Raw genomic sequence first — 20598 nt, 5'->3', positions numbered from 1 at the left:
CTTCAACATGCTTGAGGATGGAGATTTTCATGGAAGATATTTTGCCTCCTGTTAGTTGTCTGATTGTTCATTGTCATTCTTCACTAGATGTAATGGGTTGCAGAGCTTTTCTCTGATACTAAATGTTTGGCTCTCTGTACAGCCTGTTTTCTGGGGTTTAGCACACTGGTTCTACAGTGTTGTGGACAGAATTGTCCCAGATTTGCACTAAGTGCAGTCACAGGCGGGTAAACCAATGTTTTACAATGGTGGATTCTCACCCGTATCCGCCCAAACCTGCCACATTAATTATACATTCCCGGGAAACAGGTCGTTTCCATGGCGGGCAGGCTCTCATTCACTCACCACGCCATCACCTCACCGCTTCATCATGCCGGGCACCATATTTAAAGTGCAACCAAGCACCTCTCAGCGCTTCCAGCCCACAACTGCTGCACAGAAGACATGGCCCCGAACGGCAAAAAGACTACAGCCCCCAGGTTCAATAGCGCGTCATTCGAGCGTCTTTTGTACATGGTGGAGTCCTGCCATGATGTCCTCTACCCCCACTCTGGACACGGGAGAGGCAGAGACATCACCAATCCGGCTTGGGAGGCAGTGGCAGTGGTGGTCAGCGCCAACAGCCTGTAAAAGAGGACAGCTACCCAGTGCCACAAGAGGATGAATGATCTCCTCCGTTTCGCCAGGCTAAGTCAATTTTCTCATCACCTTCAACTCACACTCACAACCCAGCACACACCCACAGGGATCTCACTCACTGCCAGTTTAAGGGACATCACCATTCACTCTCTCACACACACTATCATCATCCTCATCCCATCCTCGGGACCACCCACCACCCACACAGGCCAGGTCTATTTATCATCTGGCCTGGCAGGCATCCTGCTTACACTCTCTCCAGCTCTATTCATAAGACAATAAGATGCAGAAGCAGAAGTAGGCTATTCGGCCCATCGAGTCTGCTCCATTCAATGAGATCGTGGCTGATCTCATAATCCTCAATTCCACTTTCCTGCCTTTTCCCCATAACCCTTGATTCCCTTACTGATTAAAAATCTGTCCATCTCTGTCTTGAATATACTTAATGACCCAACCTCTACAGCCTTCTGCGATAAAGAATCCCACAGATTCACTACCCTCTGAGAGAAGAAATTCCTCCTCATCTCTGTTTTAAATGGGTGACCCTTTACTCTGAGATTATGCCCTCTGGTCCTAGACTCTCCCACAAGGGGAAACAACCTCTCAGGAAACTAAAACAAAAACAGAATTACCTGGAAAAACTGAACTCTTCTTCCACCGCCTTCGTCTCCGGGCTCACTTCTTTGGGCAGGAGTCCTCTCCCCGTTCAACGGATCCTTTCACCCACCTCCAATATTCTCCCTCCACCTGGACCCCTCCCTCTGGATTCTTATCTTCTCTTGATCTTTTCATTGAGAACTGTCAGCGCGACATTAGTCGTCTCAATTTCTCTGCTCCTCTCACCCATTCTAACCTGTCTCTCTCTGAACTTGCTGCACTCCGTTCTCTCAGGTCCAACCACAACATTGTCATCAAACCTGCTGATAAGGGTGGTGCTGTTGTTGTCTGGCGCACTGACCTCTACCCCGCGGAGGCTGAGCGTCAACTCACAGACACTTCCTCCTACCTCTCCCTGGACCATGACCCCACCACTGAACATCAAGCCATTGTTTCCAGGACCGTCACTGACCTCATCTCCTCTGGAGATCTTCCTCCCACAGCTTCCAACCTGATGGTCGCCCAACCTCGGACGGCCCGCTTCAACCTTCTACCCAAAATCCACAAACAGAACTGTCCCGGTAGACCGATCGTGTCAGCTTGCTCCTGCCCCATGGAACTCATTTCTCGTTATCTTGACTCCCTTCTCTCTCCCCTTGTCCAATCCCTTCCCACTTACATCCGTGATTCCTCGGACACCTTACGTCACATCAACAATTTCCAGTTCCCTGGCCCCAACTGCTTCCTCTTCACCATGGATGTCCAATCCCTCTCCACCTCCATCCCCCACCAGGATGGTCTGAGGGCCCTTAGCTTCTTCCTCAAACAGAGACCAGAACAATCCCCATCCACCACTACTCTCCTCCGTCTGGCTGAACTTGTTCTCGCACTGAATAATTTCTCCTTCAACTCCTCTCACTTCCTCCAAATAAAAGGTGTGGCTATGGGTACCCGCATGGGCCCCAGCTATGCCTGTCTCTCTATGGGGTATGTGGAACATTCCTTGTTGCAGTCCTACTCCGGCCCCCTTCCACAACTCTTTCTCCGGTACATCGATGATTACTTCGGTGCTGCTTCATGCTCTCGTCGGGACTTGGAAAAATTTATTAATTTAGCTTCCAATCTCCACCCCTCCATCATTTTCACGTGGTCCATCTCTGACACTTCCCTTCCCTTCCTTGACCTCTCTGTCTCAATATCTGGTGACAGACTGTCCACCAATATCCATTACAAGCCTACCGACTCCCACAACTATCTCGACCACAGCTCCTCACACCCCGCTTCCTGTAAGGACTCCATCCCATTCTCTCAGTTCCTTCGCCTCTGTCGCATCTATTCTGATGATGCTACCTTCAAAAACAGTTCCTCTGACATGTCCTCCTTCTTCCTTAACCGAGGTTTTCCACCCACGGTGGTTGACAGGGCCCTCAACCGTGTCCGGCCCATCTCCCGCGCATTCGCCCTCATGCCTTCTCCTCCCTCCCAGAAACATGATAGGGTCCCCCTTGTCCTCACTTATCACCCCACCAGCCTCCGCATTCAAAGGATCATCCTCTGCCATTTCCGCCAACTCCAGCATGATGCCACCACCAAACACATCTTCCCTTCACCCCCCCCGGCGGCATTCCGTAGGGATCGTTCCCTCCGGGACACCCTGGTCCACTCCTCCATCACCCCCTACTCCTCAACCCCCTCCTATGGCACCACCCCATGCCCACGCTAAAGGTGTAACACCTGCCCCTTCACTTCCTCTCTCCTCACCGTCCAAGGGCCCAAATACTCCTTTCAAGTGAAGCAACATTTCACTTGCATTTCCCCCAACTTAGTCTACTGCATTCGTTACTCCCAATGCGGTCTCCTCTACATTGGAGAGACCAAACGTAAACTGGGCGACCGCTTTGCAGAACACCTGCGGTCTGTCCGCAAGCATGACCCAAACCTCCCTGTCACTTGCCATTTTAACACTCCACCCTGCTCTCTTGCCCACATATCTGTCCTTGGCTTGCTGCATTGTTCCAGTGAAGCCTAACGCAAACTGGATGAACAACACCTCATCTTCTGACTCGGGACTTTACAGCCTTCCGGACTGAATATTGAATTCAACAACTTTAGGTCTTGACCTCCCTCCTCCATCCCCACCCCCTTTCTGTTTCTTCCCCCTTCCTTTTGTTTTTTCCAATAATTTATATAGATTTTTCTTCTCCCACCTTTTTCCATTATTTTTAAATCTTTTATGCCCCCCAACCCCACTAGAGCTGTACCTTGAGTGCCCTACCATCCTTTCTTAATTAGCACATTTGTTTGGATAATGTCACCAACTTCAACACCTCTGTGTTTTTTTGTTCTTTTGTCTGTGACATCTTTTTCTTATCTGCTCCTATCACTGCTTGCTTGTGCCTACAACCACACCAGCCGCCACCCCCCCCCAGCTTCTCTCCCCCTCTCCCCCCCACTCCCCCCCCCCCACCTTAAACCAGCTTACATTTCACCCCCCTCCTTGAATTCACCTAGTTCTGTTGAAGGGTTATGAGGACTCGAAACCTCAACTCTTTTCTTCTCCGCCGATGCTGCCAGACCTGCTGAGTTTTTCCAGGTAATTCTGTTTTTGTTTTGAATTTCCAGCATCCACAGTTTTTTGTTTTTATCTCTCAGGAAACTACCCTGTCAAGCCCCTGAAGAATCTTATATGTTTCAATAGGCTCACCTCTCATCCTTCTAAACTCCAATGAGTGCAGGCCCAACCTACTCAACCTCTCCTCATAAGAAAATTCTTCCTTAGCCAGGGTCAACCTAGTGAACCTTCTCTGGACTGCCTCCAATGCTAGTATATCTTCCCTTAGATAAGGGGACCAACACTGTTCACAGTATTCTAGGTGTGGATTAACTAGTGCCTTGTATAGTTTTAGCAAGGCTTCACTATTCTTACTGGCCCTCTATCCAGCTCCACCTGTCCCACCCCCCCTCACGCAGCTTATATTTTATCTCATTTCATTTTTATCTTTTGTTCTGATGAAGTCATATGGACTCGAAACGTTAACTCTGTCTTCCTCTCCACAGATGTTGTCAGACCTGCTGAGCTTTTCCAGCTATTTTTGTTTTTATTTCACTATTTTTATACTCCATTCCCTTTGAAATAAAGGCCAACACTCCATTTGCCTTCCCTATTACCTGCTGAACTTATATGTAGCTTTTTGGGATTCATGCACGAGGACCCCCAAATCCCTCTGAGCTGCATCTTTCTGCAGTCTTTCTCCATTTAAATAATATTCAGCTCCTGTATTCTTCCTGCCAAAGTGCATAACCTCACATTTTCCCACATTATATTCCATCTGCCTAGTTTTTGCCCACTCACTTAACCTGTCTATATCCCTCTGTAGACTCTTTGTGTCATCCTCACCACTTGCCTTTCCATCTATTTTTGTGTCATTCGCAAACTTGGCAATAGAACATTCATTTCCCTCATCCAAGTTATTAATATATATTGTAAATAATTGTGGTCCCAGCTCTGATCCCTGTGGCACTCCACTAGTTACAGGTTGCCATCCCTAAAATGCCTCCCTTATCCTAACTCTCTATCTTCTATTAGTTAGCCAATCCTCCATCCGTGCTAATATACTACCCTCACCACCATGGGCTCTTATCTTATTAAGTAGCTTTATGCACGGTGCCTTATTGTATGCCTTTTGGAAATCCAAATATATTACATCCACTGGCTCCCCTTTATCTTTCTTGCTTGTTACCCCCTCAAAGAATTTGTTAGGCATGATCTCCCATTCATGAAGCCTCTGTTTGATTAGATTATGCTTTGCTAAATACCCTGCTATAACATCCTTTATAATAGATTCCAACATTTTCCCAATGACAGATGTTAAGCTAAATGGCCTATAGTTACCTGTTTTTTGTCTCCCTCCCTTTTTGAATAAGGGTCTTACATTGGCCATTCTCATTTCCTCTGGGACTTTTCCAGAATCTAAAGATTCTTGAAAGATTACTACCAGAGCATCCACTATCTCTGTAGTTACTTCTTTTAATAGCATAAGGTGCAACCCATCAGGTCCAGGGGACTTATCAGCCTTTAGCCCCATTAGTTTCATTAGTACCTTTTCTCCAGTGATAGTTATTGTATTTATTTTCTGCCCTGTGATTATTTAGTATTTTCGGAATGCTGTTAGTATCTTCTACTGTGAAGAGTGAAGCAAAGTATTTATTCAACTCTTCTGCCATTCACTGGTTCCCCATTATTATTTCCCCAGTCTCATTCTCTAAGGGGCCTGTGTTCACTTTGGCCTCTCTCTTCCTTCTTATATATTTAAAGAAGCTCTTACTGTCTGTTTTTATATTACTTGCTAATTTGACCTGAAAGTTTATTTTCTCCCTCTTTATTATTCTTTTGGTCACCTTTTATTGGTTTTGAAAACTTTCCCAATCCTCTGGCTTACCGCTAATCTTTGCCACATTGTATATTTTTTCTTTCTTATCCTTAACTTCTTTGGTTAACCATGATTGGTTTATTCCCTTCCTACATTCCTTCTTCCTCACTGGGATGTGTCTTTGTTGAAAGTCATGAACTATTTTCTTAAACGTCTGTCATTGTTCATCAACCATCTTTCTGCTAAACTCCTTTCCCAGTCCACTCCAGCCAACTTTGCCCTTATTTAAGATTTGTAATTTCCCTTATTTAAGGTTTGCACAGTTGTTTCCAACCCATATTTTTCACTCTCAAACTGAATGCTAAATTCTACCATACTACGGTCACTGTTTCCTAGGGGATCCTTTACTCTGAGATCATTTATTAAAGCTGCCTCATTACACATTACCAGGTCCTAAATAACTTGATGCCTGGTTGGATCCACAACATATTGCTCCAGGAAACTGTCCCGAATACACTCTATGAATCCTTGCTCATGTCTACCTCTGCCATTTTGATTTTCCCAATATACATGAAGAGTAATGTCACCCATAATTAATGTACTGCCTTTTTTACATGCCCTCATTATCTCTTGATTCATTATCTGTCCTTCAATATAGCTACATGCAGGATAAGCTGTACACAAGAGGGATAGGTCACAGGCTGGTGGAGGAATGCCTGAAATTAACATACTCATGGACTTTGAAAACAGTATCATCTAGCTGGCCGGCGATGACCGGGACTGGTCCTGTGCTGATGGTGAGATCAGCGCTGCTCTACTAAGTGAGGATCCAGCAGTGCAACAACCATCAGACCATCATGCTGTGAATGATGTGTCCTGTTTCACAGGCCCCTGCCATGCACTAATTATCTCCCCTTGCTTCCACAGGCACATCTGGGAAACAGCTGGAGTCCATGACCCAGGGCCTCCAATCAAGCCTCGAAGGAAGCTCAGAAAAGGAATCAACTGAAACCCTCCCTGAAGTCCCATCACAGCGTCACCCACACCTTCCACCAGTGCAGACACACACCTAAGTGGGACCTAACTTTACAGTAGCCTCGGGATCACCAGCAGGTGAGCACATCACACATGAGGGTGGCAATGGCATAGTGGTATTGTCACTAGACCCGGGTTCGACCCTGGCATCACTACTGACTGAGCTGGCTGAGTCCTAAAGAACATAGCTACTAGACTGAGTCTGTGGCAGGTGGTGAGGGAACCAACAAGAGAGAAAAACATACTCATCTTCACCAACCTGCCTGCCACAGATGCATCTGTCCATGTCACTATCAGTAGGAGTGACCACTGCACAGTCCTGCCTTCACATTGAGGATATCCTCCATCGTGTTGTGTGGCACTACCGCCGTGCTAAATGGGATAGATTTCAAACTGATCTAGCAACTCAAGACTGGGCATCCATGAGGCGCTGTGGGCCATCAGCAGCAGCAGAATTGTACTCGAACACAATCTGTAACCTCATGGCCCAGCATATCCCCCACTCTACTATTACCATCAAGCCAGGGGATCAACCCTGGTTCAATGAAGCGTGCAGGAGGGCATGTCAGGGGCAGCACCAGGCATACCTAAAAATGAGGTGTCAACCTGGTGAAGCTATAACACAGGATTACTTGGGTGACAAACAGCATAAGCAGCAAGTGATAGACAGAGGTAAGCGATCCCATAACTAACTTTCAACTAATGGATAACTAAGATCTGCAGACCTGCCCATCCAGTCGTTCCTCAGGATATTCTATCTGTGAGGAGCCTTTCCTGCGCCTCTTGCGGGGGAGGTTGTCGGGATTGGTTCTGTGTGGGCCGGGCATCGGGGTGGTCCCTCCGGCTTACGCCGATGTCGTGATCCTCATGTTCACCGACCCGGCTGACCTGTGGAGGATGTGCAAGTGCCAGGGGGTCTACTCTGCCCTGTCCTCTGCCAGGATCAACTGGGGTAAATGTTCTGGACTCCTGGTCGGTCCATGGCAGACGGATCCCCTACCCGAGGAGCTCAGGACTTTCAACTGGAGCAGGACCAGCCTCCTCTACCTGGGGGTCCATCTCTGCCCCGCTGAGGAATCCTGGCCGGCGAATTGATAGGAACTGGAGATGAAAGTCACCGCTCGCCTGCGGCGCTGGACAGGACCGCTCTGAGTGCTGTCTTACCGGGGTCGAGTGCCGGTCATAAACCAGCTGATCGCCCTGGCAAAGATCCTGTAATGGCGCTGAGGAGGGAGATTGGCCACCAGTTCTTAAGGAGGTGGAGATCCCCCTTGGGCAGCAGGGCAATGACTGCCCTGGTGCCACCAGAGGGGCATCTCCCCCATCACGATACTCTCCCCCAGGACCCTCGCATAGCCGCTCCCCAGGATGTCCCAGAACGCCCCGAAGAAGTCCACGGTCAGCCTGTCCAGCCCCAGGGATTTGCCCCTGGAGAGGCTGTCGAGGGGGCCAGTCAGCTCCCCCAGACTTATAAGGGAGTCGAGCTTTCCGGCACCTTCCGGGCCTAACTGCGGCAGGTCCTCCCACAAAACTCTGCGAGCATCCTCGCTGGACGGGTCCGGGGAGAGCAGGGCAGTGTAACAGTTTCGGGCGATGGCCCTGATGCTCTCTGAATCCGAGACAAGGGATCCGTCGTTGGCCCAGCAGTGTAAGGAGATGCTGACGGACCCCGTGCCTTTTTTCCAGCGAGTAGGAGAAGGGGGAGCCATGGTCCAGGTCTCGGAGGAACTGGATCCGTGACCTCACAAACTCACCCTGGGACCCGACAAGTTGCAGGTCCCGCAGCGCGCCCTTCTTCTCATCTTATACCGACCGCAGGGCCAGGTCTGCGTCTGGCTGACGGAGACGTGTCTCCAGGTCCTGCAGCATGCCCTTCCTCACATCGTACACTGACCGCAAGGCCGGGTCTGCGTCTGGCTGACGGAGACGTGTCTCCAGGTCCCGCAGCATGCCCTTCCTCACATCGTACACTGACCGCAAGGCCGGGTCTGCGTCTGGCTGACGGAGACGTGTCTCCAGGTCCCGCAGCATGCCCTTCCTCACATCGTACACTGACCGCAAGGCCGGGTCTGCGTCTGCCTGACGGAGACGTGTCTCCAGGTCCCGCAATGCGCCCTTCCTCACATCGTACACTGACCGCAGGGCCAGGTCCACATTGGGCTGACAGAGACGTGCCTGCAGGTTGAGCACCTCCTTCCCCAACTCCTCGACCCTGGATTTCCGCCTCTTTGTTGACCCCCTCGCGTACCCCTGACAGAAAACTCGGATGTGAGTCTTGCCCACGTCCCACCAGAACCTCGAGGAGGGGAAGCCTCCCCGCTTCCTTCTCCAGCCGGCCCAGAAATGATGGAACAAGTCCAGGAACCGCTTGTCCTCCAGGTTGTTAAAGGGCCAGTACGCGGACCCCGTCCGAGCGCAGAACGGAGTGAGCTCCGCCCACGCCAGACGGTGCTCTGTGCGCGGCACCTGCTGCACAGAAGCCGACGGAACGCAGGACACATGCGCCCTCGAAATGTAAAGGTGGCCGAGTCTGGACGCTCCGACTCCAGGTAACACAAAAGTGAAAATGTTGGAGTCGGGATGGAGATTTCACCAGACGTCCACCAAGTTGAAAGACCTGACCAGGTCCCATAACTTACTCACACCGAGCGTGCGATGCTGGGCACCGTGACGGCCCCGGGCCTCGAGGGTACATTTAAAATCCCCCCTGAGGACGATGCACTCGCCTGCATCGATGGAGCCAAAATGACTGGACACTTCCTCAAAGAGTCTCACTTGCTGCTGCGCGCCCAGGGGAGTGTACACACTCACAAAGTGAAGCGCCACACCCCCCAGCCGCACAGTCCGGTGCAGCAACCAGCCTGGCACCGGCTCCTTCATCCCCAAGATCTCCGGCTGAAAATGTGGGGCCAACAAGATAGCCACCCGGCCAGAATTGGAGGCTGGGTGACTCATGTAGACCCCCCCTCGCCACTCCAGGAGCCTCGTAGCTTTGTCTCCCGGAATGGTTTGGGTTTCCTACAGGAAGCACATCACATACTTCCCATCCCGGCAGAGCAAGAAGTTCTGGAAGCTGCGCTGTGCGTCCCTGCTGCTGCTGTGGATGTTGAGGTTGGCTATGGTAGTCTTCATTGTCAGGAGTATGTGCTGCTATCACCATGCCTAGTGTAAGAAAGAGAGGGCTGTTTTAATCCTTTCTCTCCTTCAGGAGCCCAGTGAGAAATGTGTGGACCCTCCTCTTAGCGTCCAGTCCAGCCCAGGGGTATTTAGAACACAAGCGGGAATGAGAGCCGCTGGTCCAGCGCCAACTGGACCCTGTCTTGGCGACCACGATTGCTCAGCCTGGAGCTCCCCATTGTGGATGAGAGGGGAGTTGACAGTGGGCAACAAAGCCCCTATCACCTCACCTGGCTCCAATGATTCAAGGACATCGGTGCTGCTCACTATCGGCACCCCATTCCCCTCCAGGTCCTCGCCTCCAGCTTCCAACCCCTCCCCCACATTGAGTTGGGCGGCTGATTCAGAGCTGCCACTCAGCTCTATCTCTGCCTCGGTCCCACCCAAGGATCAAGCCCAAGGTGGTCCTCTCTGGTCTCCTCTCAGGACTCTGGGTCAGAGGCTGGCGGTGGACCCGCTCCACCTCAGGCAATGGGTCTCTTAGTGTATCCAGGAAAGGTTCCAGACCCTGAATGGTAGCGTCCGGTGCCAAAGGCTGAGGCAGATTGGGGAGGCCCTCCTTACCACCGCCACCCAGTGACCCAGCAACCAAGGAATCACCGCAGTCTGCCCAAAGGCTACATGACATCTCAGGGGTACAGGTGGGTCAGGGTGGGTTGCCACCTCAAGGGCAACACCCTCACCAACCCCTGAGGGGCCCTGCTCAGGGGACCATAATGACACACAGAATCCCCACCGTCCCTCAGAGAACAGAACGAGAGTTTTAAAGGTGGAGACCGCCTCCTCTTCATCTAGGGAGGGGGCAACTTTGACTCCAGGAGTCATGAATCCCTCCCCACCAAGGGATGGCCCCTCTGGAGTTTTGGCACGAGCATCTTTTCCAGAAAGACCCCCAGCTGGAAGTCCTGTGCTTCAATGTCACTGGACCTGGGACCCCGCACAGAGACAATGCCAAGCTCAGCACTAGGCCCTGAATTGCCAAGGGGCCAGGGATCATGCTCCACTGTGACACCAAGTCCGGTTGTTTCTATTTCCCATGAGCCAGTGTGTTGGGGGGGTCTGGTTGGGACCGGGCCTGGGGAGGGGCTATCTCAGCATGCTTGCCCATCCTCCAGATCTCCTTGAGACATGGACGCCCCTCCCACCCCAGCACCCCCAAACTTGCCAGCAGCCGAGGTGACATTAACCCCTGGTGTTACCTCCTCTTGCAATGAGAAAGATGGATTCGTGAAGGAGGCGGGGTGGGGCTGGGTGGGGTGAGAGGGGTGGGGCGGGGTGTATTACAATGAGGTTCCCAACGTCCGATGGTGGGAAACGCTGCCCATCATCAACGGGCTGAGCGGACAACCACAAACTAGTTTCCTGACATCATGAAACCAATTTTTGGCCTTATTGCTTCCCTCAAAGCTTCTTCCTGGCGAAGCACATGAGAACTAGGAGCAGGAGTAGGTCACTCAGCCCCTCGAGCCTGCTCCAACATTCAATAAGATCATGGCGGATCTGACTTTAACCTCATATTCCTGCCTAGCCCTGATAACCTTTCACCCCCTTGCATATAAAGAATCTATCTCCTCTGCCTTAAAGATATTCAAAGCCTCTGCTTCCACCCCATTTTGAGAAAGAGAGTTCCAAAGACTCACTACCCTCTGAGAGAAAAAAATCTCCTCATCTCTGTTTCAAATGAGTAACCCATTATTTTTAAACATTGACCCTTAGTTCTAGATTGTCCCACAAGAGGAAACATCCTCCCCACATCCACCCTGTCAAGACCCCTCAGGATCTTATATGTTTCAATAAAGTCACCTCTTACTCTTCTAAACTCCTGTGGATACAATCCTAACCTTTCCAACTACTGCATTTACATCATTTCTTACTCCAGGTGTGGTCTCACCAATGCCCTGTATAACTGAAGCATAACCTCCCTACTCTTGTATTCAAATCCCCTGCAATAAGCAATGACATTCTATTGGTTTTGCTAATTACTTGCTGCACCCGCATACTAACCATAGAACCATAGAAAAGTTACAGCACAGAAGGAGGCCATTCTGACCATCTTGTCCATGCCAGCCCAAGGACACCCAGGCGCCCTTTCTAATCCCATCTTCCTGCACCCGGCCCATAGTCCTGCAGCTTACAGCACTTAAGGTGCAGATCCAGGTACTTTTTAAAAGGGTTTAGAGTATTTGCCTCTACCACCAACTTGGGCAGTGAATTCCTGACACCCACTACCCTCTGCGCAATACAGGTCTTCTTCATGTCCCCCCCTACACATTCTGCCACTTATCTTGAATCTATGTCCCCTGGTTCTAGAATTCTCCACCAAGGGAAACAATTTTATCCTGTCCACTCTATTTATTCCCCTAATAATTTTGTACACTAACCTTTTGCGATCCAGGCATTAGGACACCCAGATCCCTCTGCATCTCAGAGCTCCACATCCTCCCACCATTTAGATCATATGCCACTTTTTAATTTGTGCTGCCAAAACGTACAACCTCATTTGCCACATTATACTCTTTTTGCCAGATCTTTGCCCACTCACCTAATCTATTTATGTTGTTTTGTAGCCCCCTTATGTTCTCTTCACAACTCACTTTCCTACCCATCTTTATGTCATCAGCAAATTTAGCAACCATACCATTGGTCCCTTCATCTAAATCGTTTATATAAATTGTAAAGAGCTGAGGCCCCAGCACTGATCCCTGTGTCACACCTCTCGTTACAGCTGCCAACCAGAAATTGAGCCATTTATGCCTACGCTGTTTACTGTTAGCTAGCTAATTTTCTATCCATGCCAATATACACCATGAGCTTTTATTTTCCGCAACTTTATCAAATGCCTTCTGGAAGTCTATGGACAGCACATCCACCAGCTCCCTTCTATCCACAGCACATGTCCCTCTTATAAAGAACTTCAATAAATTGGTTAAAAATGATTTCCCTTTCGCAGAGCCATGTTGACTCTATCTGATTGCCTTGATTTTTTTCTAAGTGTCCTGCTATAACATTTTTAATAGTAGCTTCTAACATTTTCCCTATGACAGATGTTAAGCTAACTGGCCTGTAATTTCTGTCCTGCTTTCTGTCTCCCTCCCTTTTTGAATAAAAGAGTTGCATTTGCTATTTTCCAATCAAATGGAACCTTACCCAAATCTAACGGTTTTTGGAAAATGAAAACCAACACATCAACTATTTCACTAGTCACTTCTTCTATGGCCCTAGGATAATGTCCATCTGGACCAGGGAATTTGTCAGCCCACATCTCCCAACTATTAGTTCAGTACCACTTCCTGGTGATTGTAATTTTCTTCAGCTCATCCCTCCCTTCAATTTATGATTTATGGCTATTTCTGGAATGTTACTTGTATCCTTTATATTGAAGACCGATGCAAAATACCTGTTCAATTCAACTGCCATATCCTTATTTTCCATTAATAATTCTCCAGACTCACTTTCTACAGGACCAATGCTCACTTTGTTAACTCCTTTCTTTTTAAAAATATTTATAGTAACTCTTGCTATCAGTCTTTATATTTCTAGCGAGCTTCCTCTCGTATTCAAATGTTTCCCTCCTTATTAATCTTTTAGTCATTCTTTGCTGTTTTTTATATTCTGTCCAATCTTCTGACCTGACACCCATCTTTGTGCAATTATATACTTTTTCTTTAAGTTTGATACTGTCTTTAACTTTTTTAGTTAACCACAGATGGTGGGTCCTCCCCTTGGAATTTTTTTTCTCTCGCTGGAATACTGGCTAAATATGCCCTTAAGTGTTTATCATTGCATCTCAATTGACCAATCTCTTAAACTAAATTGCCCATTCACTTTAGCTAACTCTGTTTTCACGCCCTCATAATTGCCCTTATTTAATTTCAAAATACTAGTCTTGGACCCAGTCTCCTCTCCGTCAAATTGAATGTAAAATTCAATCATATTATGATGCTGCAACCTAGGGATACCTTCACTATGGAGGTCATTAATTAACACCCATCTCGTTGCATAATGCCAGGTCTAATATAGTCTGGTTCCTGAAAACATTCTATAAATTCATCATCTATGCTACTTTTGCCCATCTGATTATCCCAGTCTATATGTTGATTAAAATCCCCCATGATTATTGCTGTACCTTTCTGACAAGCTCCCACTATTTCTTAAAAGCAAAAATCTGTGGATGCTGGAAATCCAAAACAAAAATAAAAATACCTAGAAAAATTCAGCAGGTCTGACAGCATTTGCGGAGGGGAACACAGTTCTTCTTTGATACCCTGTCCTAGCATTTGATGATGGTTAGGGGGCCTGTACATCACTCCCACAAGTGACTTCTTGCCTTTATCATTCCTTATTTCTACCCAAACCAATTCTACATCCTGGTTTCCTGAACTTAGGTCATCCCTCACTATTGTGTTAATGTCGTCTGTAATTAACAGAGCCACCCCTCCACATTTTCCTAAATTCCTATCCTCTCTGACAGTCACATACCCTTCAATACCCAGTTCCAATCTATCCCATCCTGTAGCCATGTATCTGTAATGGCTATTAGACGGCACTTATTAATCTCTATTTGCGCTATCAGTTCATCTGTTTTGTTTCGCATGCTATGTGTATTCAGATACAAAGATTTAAGTTTTGTCCTTTTATTATTTTTGTCACCTCTAGTCTTATTTGTTGGTTTATTCTTAGATTTGTACACTCGGTCTCTTCTTGTCATGATCTGTTTATCATTTCGTATTAATATCCTCCTCTCTTCCACTGTCTCTAATGTTTGATGTACCACATCCGCCTACCTTTGATCCCTTGCCCCCATGATTTCGTTTTAAACCCTTTCTATTTCCCTAGTTATGCAATTGCTGATAGGTCCGCCTCCTTTCTCCCCTTACTGTTTACACAAATAATAGGGAATCGTGAAAGGCAATAGACCTGGGTAGAAGACGGCATGACACCTGTATGGAGCACAGCATTGAAATGGAGCACAGCATTGATATGGCGTACAGCATTGTGCCGCACCTGCATTGACTTGTTCCACACGGTGTAAAATCAAAGCACAGATTTTCATGGGAAACAGCTGAAGGCTGGGAGACGGTTTGTGGTGGAACGGCTTGCTGCGTTCATGAAGCAGGTGATGCGATTCCAAACTCGCTGCTGCTGTCAGCGTTGGCGGGCGTTGCGGTACACACAGAGCCCGGGGAGGTGGGGGGGAAGGGGGAAGGCGGGAATACAAACCCCTTAATGTTCATCCGCTGATCGTCTCCGTCTCCTTCTGAGCTGCAACTCCCAACAAAACATTTGCCAGATTTCAGAATGCGACCCAAGGACTGCTTTGTAATGTTACAACTGCGGAAAACGAATCCCCTTGCACTATACCTCGGGAGAAAAGCTGGTGTTTAGAATTCTTTCTGCGCGTCCAGGTACATTGCCCAGATCTCCCAGAAAAAGGGTCAACAAATATTCCATTTTCAGACATAGATTTTATTGCAACATATCAATGAAAAATAGTACCTCTTTAACCAGAGCGACTCTATCTAGTCACAATCCTGACTGGTCTGGTACTGTACAATTCAAATTCTCCTCTTACATAAATCAAATAGAATCATCCATCACATTATTATTTACAGTTCTGTTAATGCCACATCCGAGCGTGTGTTTTGCTATGGGGGGCTCTGAGAGTTAACAGGCTGTGAAGGTTTTCCAGAAGAAGTTCTTGCAGCCGGCTTTCCGGTCTCTGTTGGCCTTCAAAGAACTTCCGTAACCATCCCGCGCTGCTCTCCGCTCGCCCATTGGCGACATTTCTGCTTCCAGCGCTTCGTTCTCAGCGTTTCCCAGCTCCGACAGCAGCTGGACGAGGGTCAACTCCTGAGAACAGGGACAGGAAATAAATTAGGGCAGAAATTCCCGCCAATTGAGGTTATTTTAAAGAATACAGGGAGCCCCCAGTTGGAGTATTCGAATTTCTCGCCGCGCGAATGTATCTACAATAGTTTCAAACTATTTAGCAGCTGCTCAACTTTGTGAAATTATTTTCATTTCTCTTCATATTTCTCGACTCCAAACAGGCGGGAACCTCCCAATCGGCAAACAAATAGTAACCTATTCCAATCCCGACAATCGTGAGCCCTTCAAGGAGAGGTGGACTTTGAAAAGTGTGTAACACCCCTGGAAGAAACGATGCTCTGGTGTTTTGGTGTCAAGGACATGCAGAGACATTGGAGACATGGGGCGGTGGGGGGGGGGGTGGTAAATCCGCAGCTTGTGACTCCTGCAGTTTAACTCAGTCGCTATGCTGTGAGATTCTCGTCAACATACACAGAATGGGAAACCGAGAATAACACCATTGAAATACCTGTTCCCAGCAGAGGGACTTTATTACGAACTGTGGGTCAGTCTGGCTGCTTCTCGGCGAGCGATTGGAGATCGCTGAGGGGGGCCGGGGATTCTCAACATTCTTCCAATGATCAATTGGCAAAGACAAAATGAGCCTGGGTCGGAGTCCCGGGGGTGGGGAAGAGAGTGGGTTTAGGGGTAGGGCGAGGGGTGCGGGGATTGGGGAGAGAGTGGGGTTAGGGGTAGGGAGAGGAGTGCGGGGATTGGGGAGAGAGTGGGGTTAGGGGTAGGGAGAGGAGTGCGGGGATTGGGGAGAGAGTGGGGTTAGGGGTAGGGCGAGGGGTGCGGGGATTGGGGAGAGAGTGGGGTTAGGGGTAGGGAGAGGGGTGCGGGGATTGGGGAGAGAGTGGGGTTAGGGGTAGGGAGAGGAGTGCGGGGATTGGGGAGAGAGTGGGGTTAGGGGTAGGGAGAGGAGTGCGGGGATTGGGGAGAGAGTGGGGTTAGGGGTAGGGAGAGGAGTGCGGGGATTGGGGAGAGAGTGGGGTTAGGGGTAGGGAGAGGAGTGCGGGGATTGGGGAGAGAGTGGGGTTAGGGGTAGGGAGAGGAGTGCGGGGATTGGGGAGAGAGTGGGGTTAGGGGTAGGGAGAGGAGTGCGGGGATTGGGGAGAGAGTGGGGTTAGGGGTAGGGAGAGGGGTGCGGGGGTTGGAGAGAGGGGGTTAGAAGTGGGTCGGGGCGGGGAAGAGAGGGCGTTAGAGTTGGTGGGGGGATAAGGAGGTGCCCTGCGATAGCGGGAAGATGCAGAGAGTTTGCTTATTGTCTGCTACACTTTTTGGAGGGTGAATATGGTTTGGAGAGAAAGGGAGCCGCCAATATGAATGTGGACGTCTCTAAGTAAGATCAACCCCTTCAGAGCCCTTCCTAAACCCGAGAAACCCATACAACACAAAACAAAGCACAGTCACTCATTGATATTATCAATTAGATTAGAACTGAACTACGGTTATCTCTCAGAACTTATTTCTATTCTAAGTAAACTACATGAACAAAAAGAAACATTTCATTTGTTGGATTAAACGAGGTCTCTGTGCTGGATTCTTACCCCTTTGCCCCGGATCCCTGTGGCTGCCATGGATTTCTGGAGGATTTCGCGAAACCTGTTGTCTGTGGGGGCCGAGCCGGCACTCAGCACTGCCAGGGCGATGGACAAGAGGACGAGGGTGCACTGGACACGGCTGCACCACATCTCTGACTCGGAGACCGAAAAGAGAGCAGGTTGCAAAGACTTTGAAATTGGCGGGAGTTTCAGCACTCGCTCTATGGACAGCTCAGCTCCTTCTGTCTCCTGTCTCCGGGAAGGTCCTTTTAAACCCGCTCTCACACCCTGGTCACACGTTAGGAGGAGGGCCCCCAGGAGATTGGAAGCATTTACGCACAGTCAGTCACATCATCCAAACAACTCATTACCGACGTGACGAAGATTGAGATAAGATCCATATGGACTCTCAATGTGGGCACCTTATCGTCTTTTGGCAGTTGCTCCTATGATTGGATTAGAGCGTGCCCACCATCAATGAATACAGTAAATGCAGTGAAATCTCTAATTGTTCTATTTTCCTGTACTTAACGATTTGAGTTTCGTTGTTGACATTTCAAAATGCGACATCTTTGCGGGACTCTGTCTAATTTATGTAAATGAAACACAGAATGTTCTTGGAGCAGATTGTGCGTCCACTCTGAGCCGCTTTGTTCTTCCTGTGGATCTTATTATAGACGAGGGGATAAATGGGGCTCATCTGTTCCTTAGTCTTTGTGTTACGTGTTTGTGAAGGGGATCCTGTGGGGCGAATGGGGCTGTGCGGGCAACTTCATTAACAAATCGACCCTGTCCAAAGGCAGGAGGGCGGACAGGCTCCATGGAAAAGATTAATCTAGCTCCCCAGTAAACACCGTCTTATTCATAAAACTCCCTGAACAGTGAATAGAGTGGAGCATTGGGCAGTAGGTAACCGCAGGGAACTGAGTGATCCAGGCCGGATTATATAAGATGATGAAGCTAGAGACTGAGTGAGGAATAATAAAGGAATGTGTCCTGGGGAAATGCTGGCTGCCTCCTGAATAACTGAGTTGGAGTTTGTGACTTTAGCAGTGTGCCCTGTCCCTGATTTAAATGTCCCATTCAGACATGTGTTAACCTGAAACCCTAACACTCAACCCAGCTGTAGTCGCCGGGTTTAAGTTAGTTTTACAATGAAACTCCACTAAAATGGTGGATGTTAGAGAGATGTACAGACTGAAAACATGAATCATTTTACTTATATTGCCATCCCAGATCAAACAATATCCAAATATATGAAATCTGTCTCTGCACAAATACGCTTGAACAGGAGTCAGCAACAGTCTAATTATGAAACTACATCTCAGTTTTCATTCCTGGGAAACAATAGGATCATTGGGGGAATAACGTGACTATTTGCTTCAAACGAGGTTTCCTGAGTAATGAGCAAAAATTCCTGTAAAAATTAAAATCAAGGGAACAAACAATTCAGAATTTGTTAGTAAAAGATTAGCATCGTCTGTCTCTCTGTCTGTATGCCTCTCTGTACCTCTGTCTGTCTGTCTCAGTGTGTCTCTCTGTCCGTATGCCTCTCTGTGTCTCTGTCTGTCTGTCTCAGTGTGTCTCTCTGTCAGTATGCCTCTCTGTGTCTCTGTCTGTCTGTCTCTGTCTCTGTCTATGTCTCTGTGTCTTTGCCTCTTTGCCTCTGTCTGTTTCTATCTTTATGTCTGTCTCTGTCTATCTCTGTCTCCCTGGCCCCCTTTGTCTCTCCGTCCCTATCTGTCTTTCTGTCTCTGTCTCTCTCTGTTTCTATCTATCTCCCTGTCCCACTCTCTCTCTCTCTCCCTCTTGCTGTCTATTGCTACATATTTTAATGGTAATCAAAATGGGCGAAGTTCTATCTTGCTCCTCTTTGGAATACTTCTTTTGCAAAGGTTGAATAACCGGAATAATGTTATTTCCAGTGCTTGTACTGCTCTGAATCGGGAAAATATTTGGAGACTGAAAGGGAAGCTCCTGCATTTTTTGTGCAGATGTTTCTTCTGATCGAGGAAGGAACTTGAGGAATAATAGGTTGTCAAAACCGTTCGGATAGTTAGTGCTCATGAATATATTAAAGCAGCAATAATTGTTATTTAGATGTCGGTGTGTTTTGACAAGATAAGTGGAAGCTTGTCAGAGTGAATGGATTCTGTCCACTTTATGGGTAGTAGGGGCCACGAGCTGTACAATATATTGTGTCCTTTATCTTAAACACAAGTAAAGGTGGAAAGGATGTGAGCTTGTCTCTGCCATTGTGTTGTGGAAGTGGGCTGGGAGATAGATGAGCTGTTGGAATGTGAGAAGGGACTCGAGTCAACCTGGAGCCGTCTCAAGGGACAAGGAATCGGCCAAAGGAATTGTTTATTCATAGGATGGACATTAATCTAAAATATCGGACGGTGAGACGTCACACAAGGAACAGTTCCAGTCTTGCAGGTTTGAACACGGGTTGTGGTTTATTTTGATGAGTCAGCATGAAATAAAGACACCTCACAATAACCTACAGATTGAAATAGTGCTGACCATGGCCAGGAATTCAATTCTAACCCCATATACAAAAAAATGGCGTTAATAGATAACTTTCAAACCGTTGGCCTAAGCATGCTGGGCCAGATGGATGGGAGTTGAGACCCTTGCTCTTCTTGAATAATGACCGAGACCTTGATGTACAGGACACAATTTCAAAGTTTGCAGAAGATACGAAATGTGGGAGTATTATGAGCTGTGAGAGTAGTGTAGAGCTTCAACAGGACATAGACAAGTTGGGGGAATCTTTTTTTAATTCATTCACAGGATGTGGGCTTCACTGGGCTGGGCCAGCATTTATTGCCTATCCCTAGTTGCCCTTGAGAAGGTGGTGGTGAGCTGTCTTCTTAAACACTGCAGTCCACGTGGTGTAGCTACACCCACAGTGCTGTTAGGAAGGGAGTTCCAGGATTTTGACCCAGCGACAGTGAAGGAACGGCGATACATTTCCCAAGTCAGGATGGTGAGTCACTTGGAGGGGAACTTGCAGGTGGTGGTGTTCCCATCTATCTGCTACCCTTGTCCTTCTAGATGGTAGTGGTCATGGGTTTGGAAGGTGCTGTTTAAGGAGCCTTGGTGAATTCCTGCAGTGCATCTTGTAGATGGTACACACTGCTGCTACTGTGCATCAGTGGTGGAGGGAGTGAATATTTGTGGATGTGGTCCCAATCAAGTGGGCTGCTTTGTCCTGGACAGTGACAAGCTTCTTCAGCGTTGTGGGAGCTGCACTCATCCAGGCAGGTGGGGAGTATTCCATCACACTCCTGACCTCCCCCCACCATCCTCCGCTCACCGATGCATAAAATGGTGCCAAATGATGTCGGGTGGAACTCCTGACG

At 48.3% G+C, this 20598-nt stretch overlaps 1 protein-coding gene across 1 annotated transcript; it reads right to left on the bottom strand.

Annotated features, from left to right (window-relative positions):
- Positions 1-15482: 15482 nt before the first annotated feature.
- sst1.1 (somatostatin 1, tandem duplicate 1) lies at positions 15483-17380 on the bottom strand. Its single transcript, XM_041182941.1, has 2 exons — positions 17237-17380; positions 15483-15668 (listed from the first exon to the last, which is right to left on the bottom strand). The coding sequence occupies exons 1-2, from the start codon at positions 17378-17380 to the stop codon at positions 15483-15485; spliced, it is 330 nt and encodes a 109-aa protein (XP_041038875.1).
- Positions 17381-20598: the final 3218 nt, after the last annotated feature.

This window comes from Carcharodon carcharias, chromosome 2 (assembly GCF_017639515.1).
Source record: "Carcharodon carcharias isolate sCarCar2 chromosome 2, sCarCar2.pri, whole genome shotgun sequence".
NCBI classification, from domain to species: Eukaryota; Metazoa; Chordata; class Chondrichthyes; order Lamniformes; family Lamnidae; genus Carcharodon; species Carcharodon carcharias.
This window is presented reverse-complemented; position numbering and strand designations above follow the sequence as displayed.

What these genes read in the sequence shown, in the direction of transcription:
- sst1.1 (XM_041182941.1), bottom strand. Translation starts at nt 17,380, where the DNA reads ATGTGGTGCAGCCGTGTCCAGTGCACCCTCGTCCTCTTGTCCATCGCC. An exon ending in CAGGGATCCGGGGCAAAGGG is followed by an intron (nt 15,669 to 17,236) that starts GTAAGAATCCAG and finishes CCCTGTTCTCAG; the next exon opens with GAGTTGACCCTCGTCCAGCT.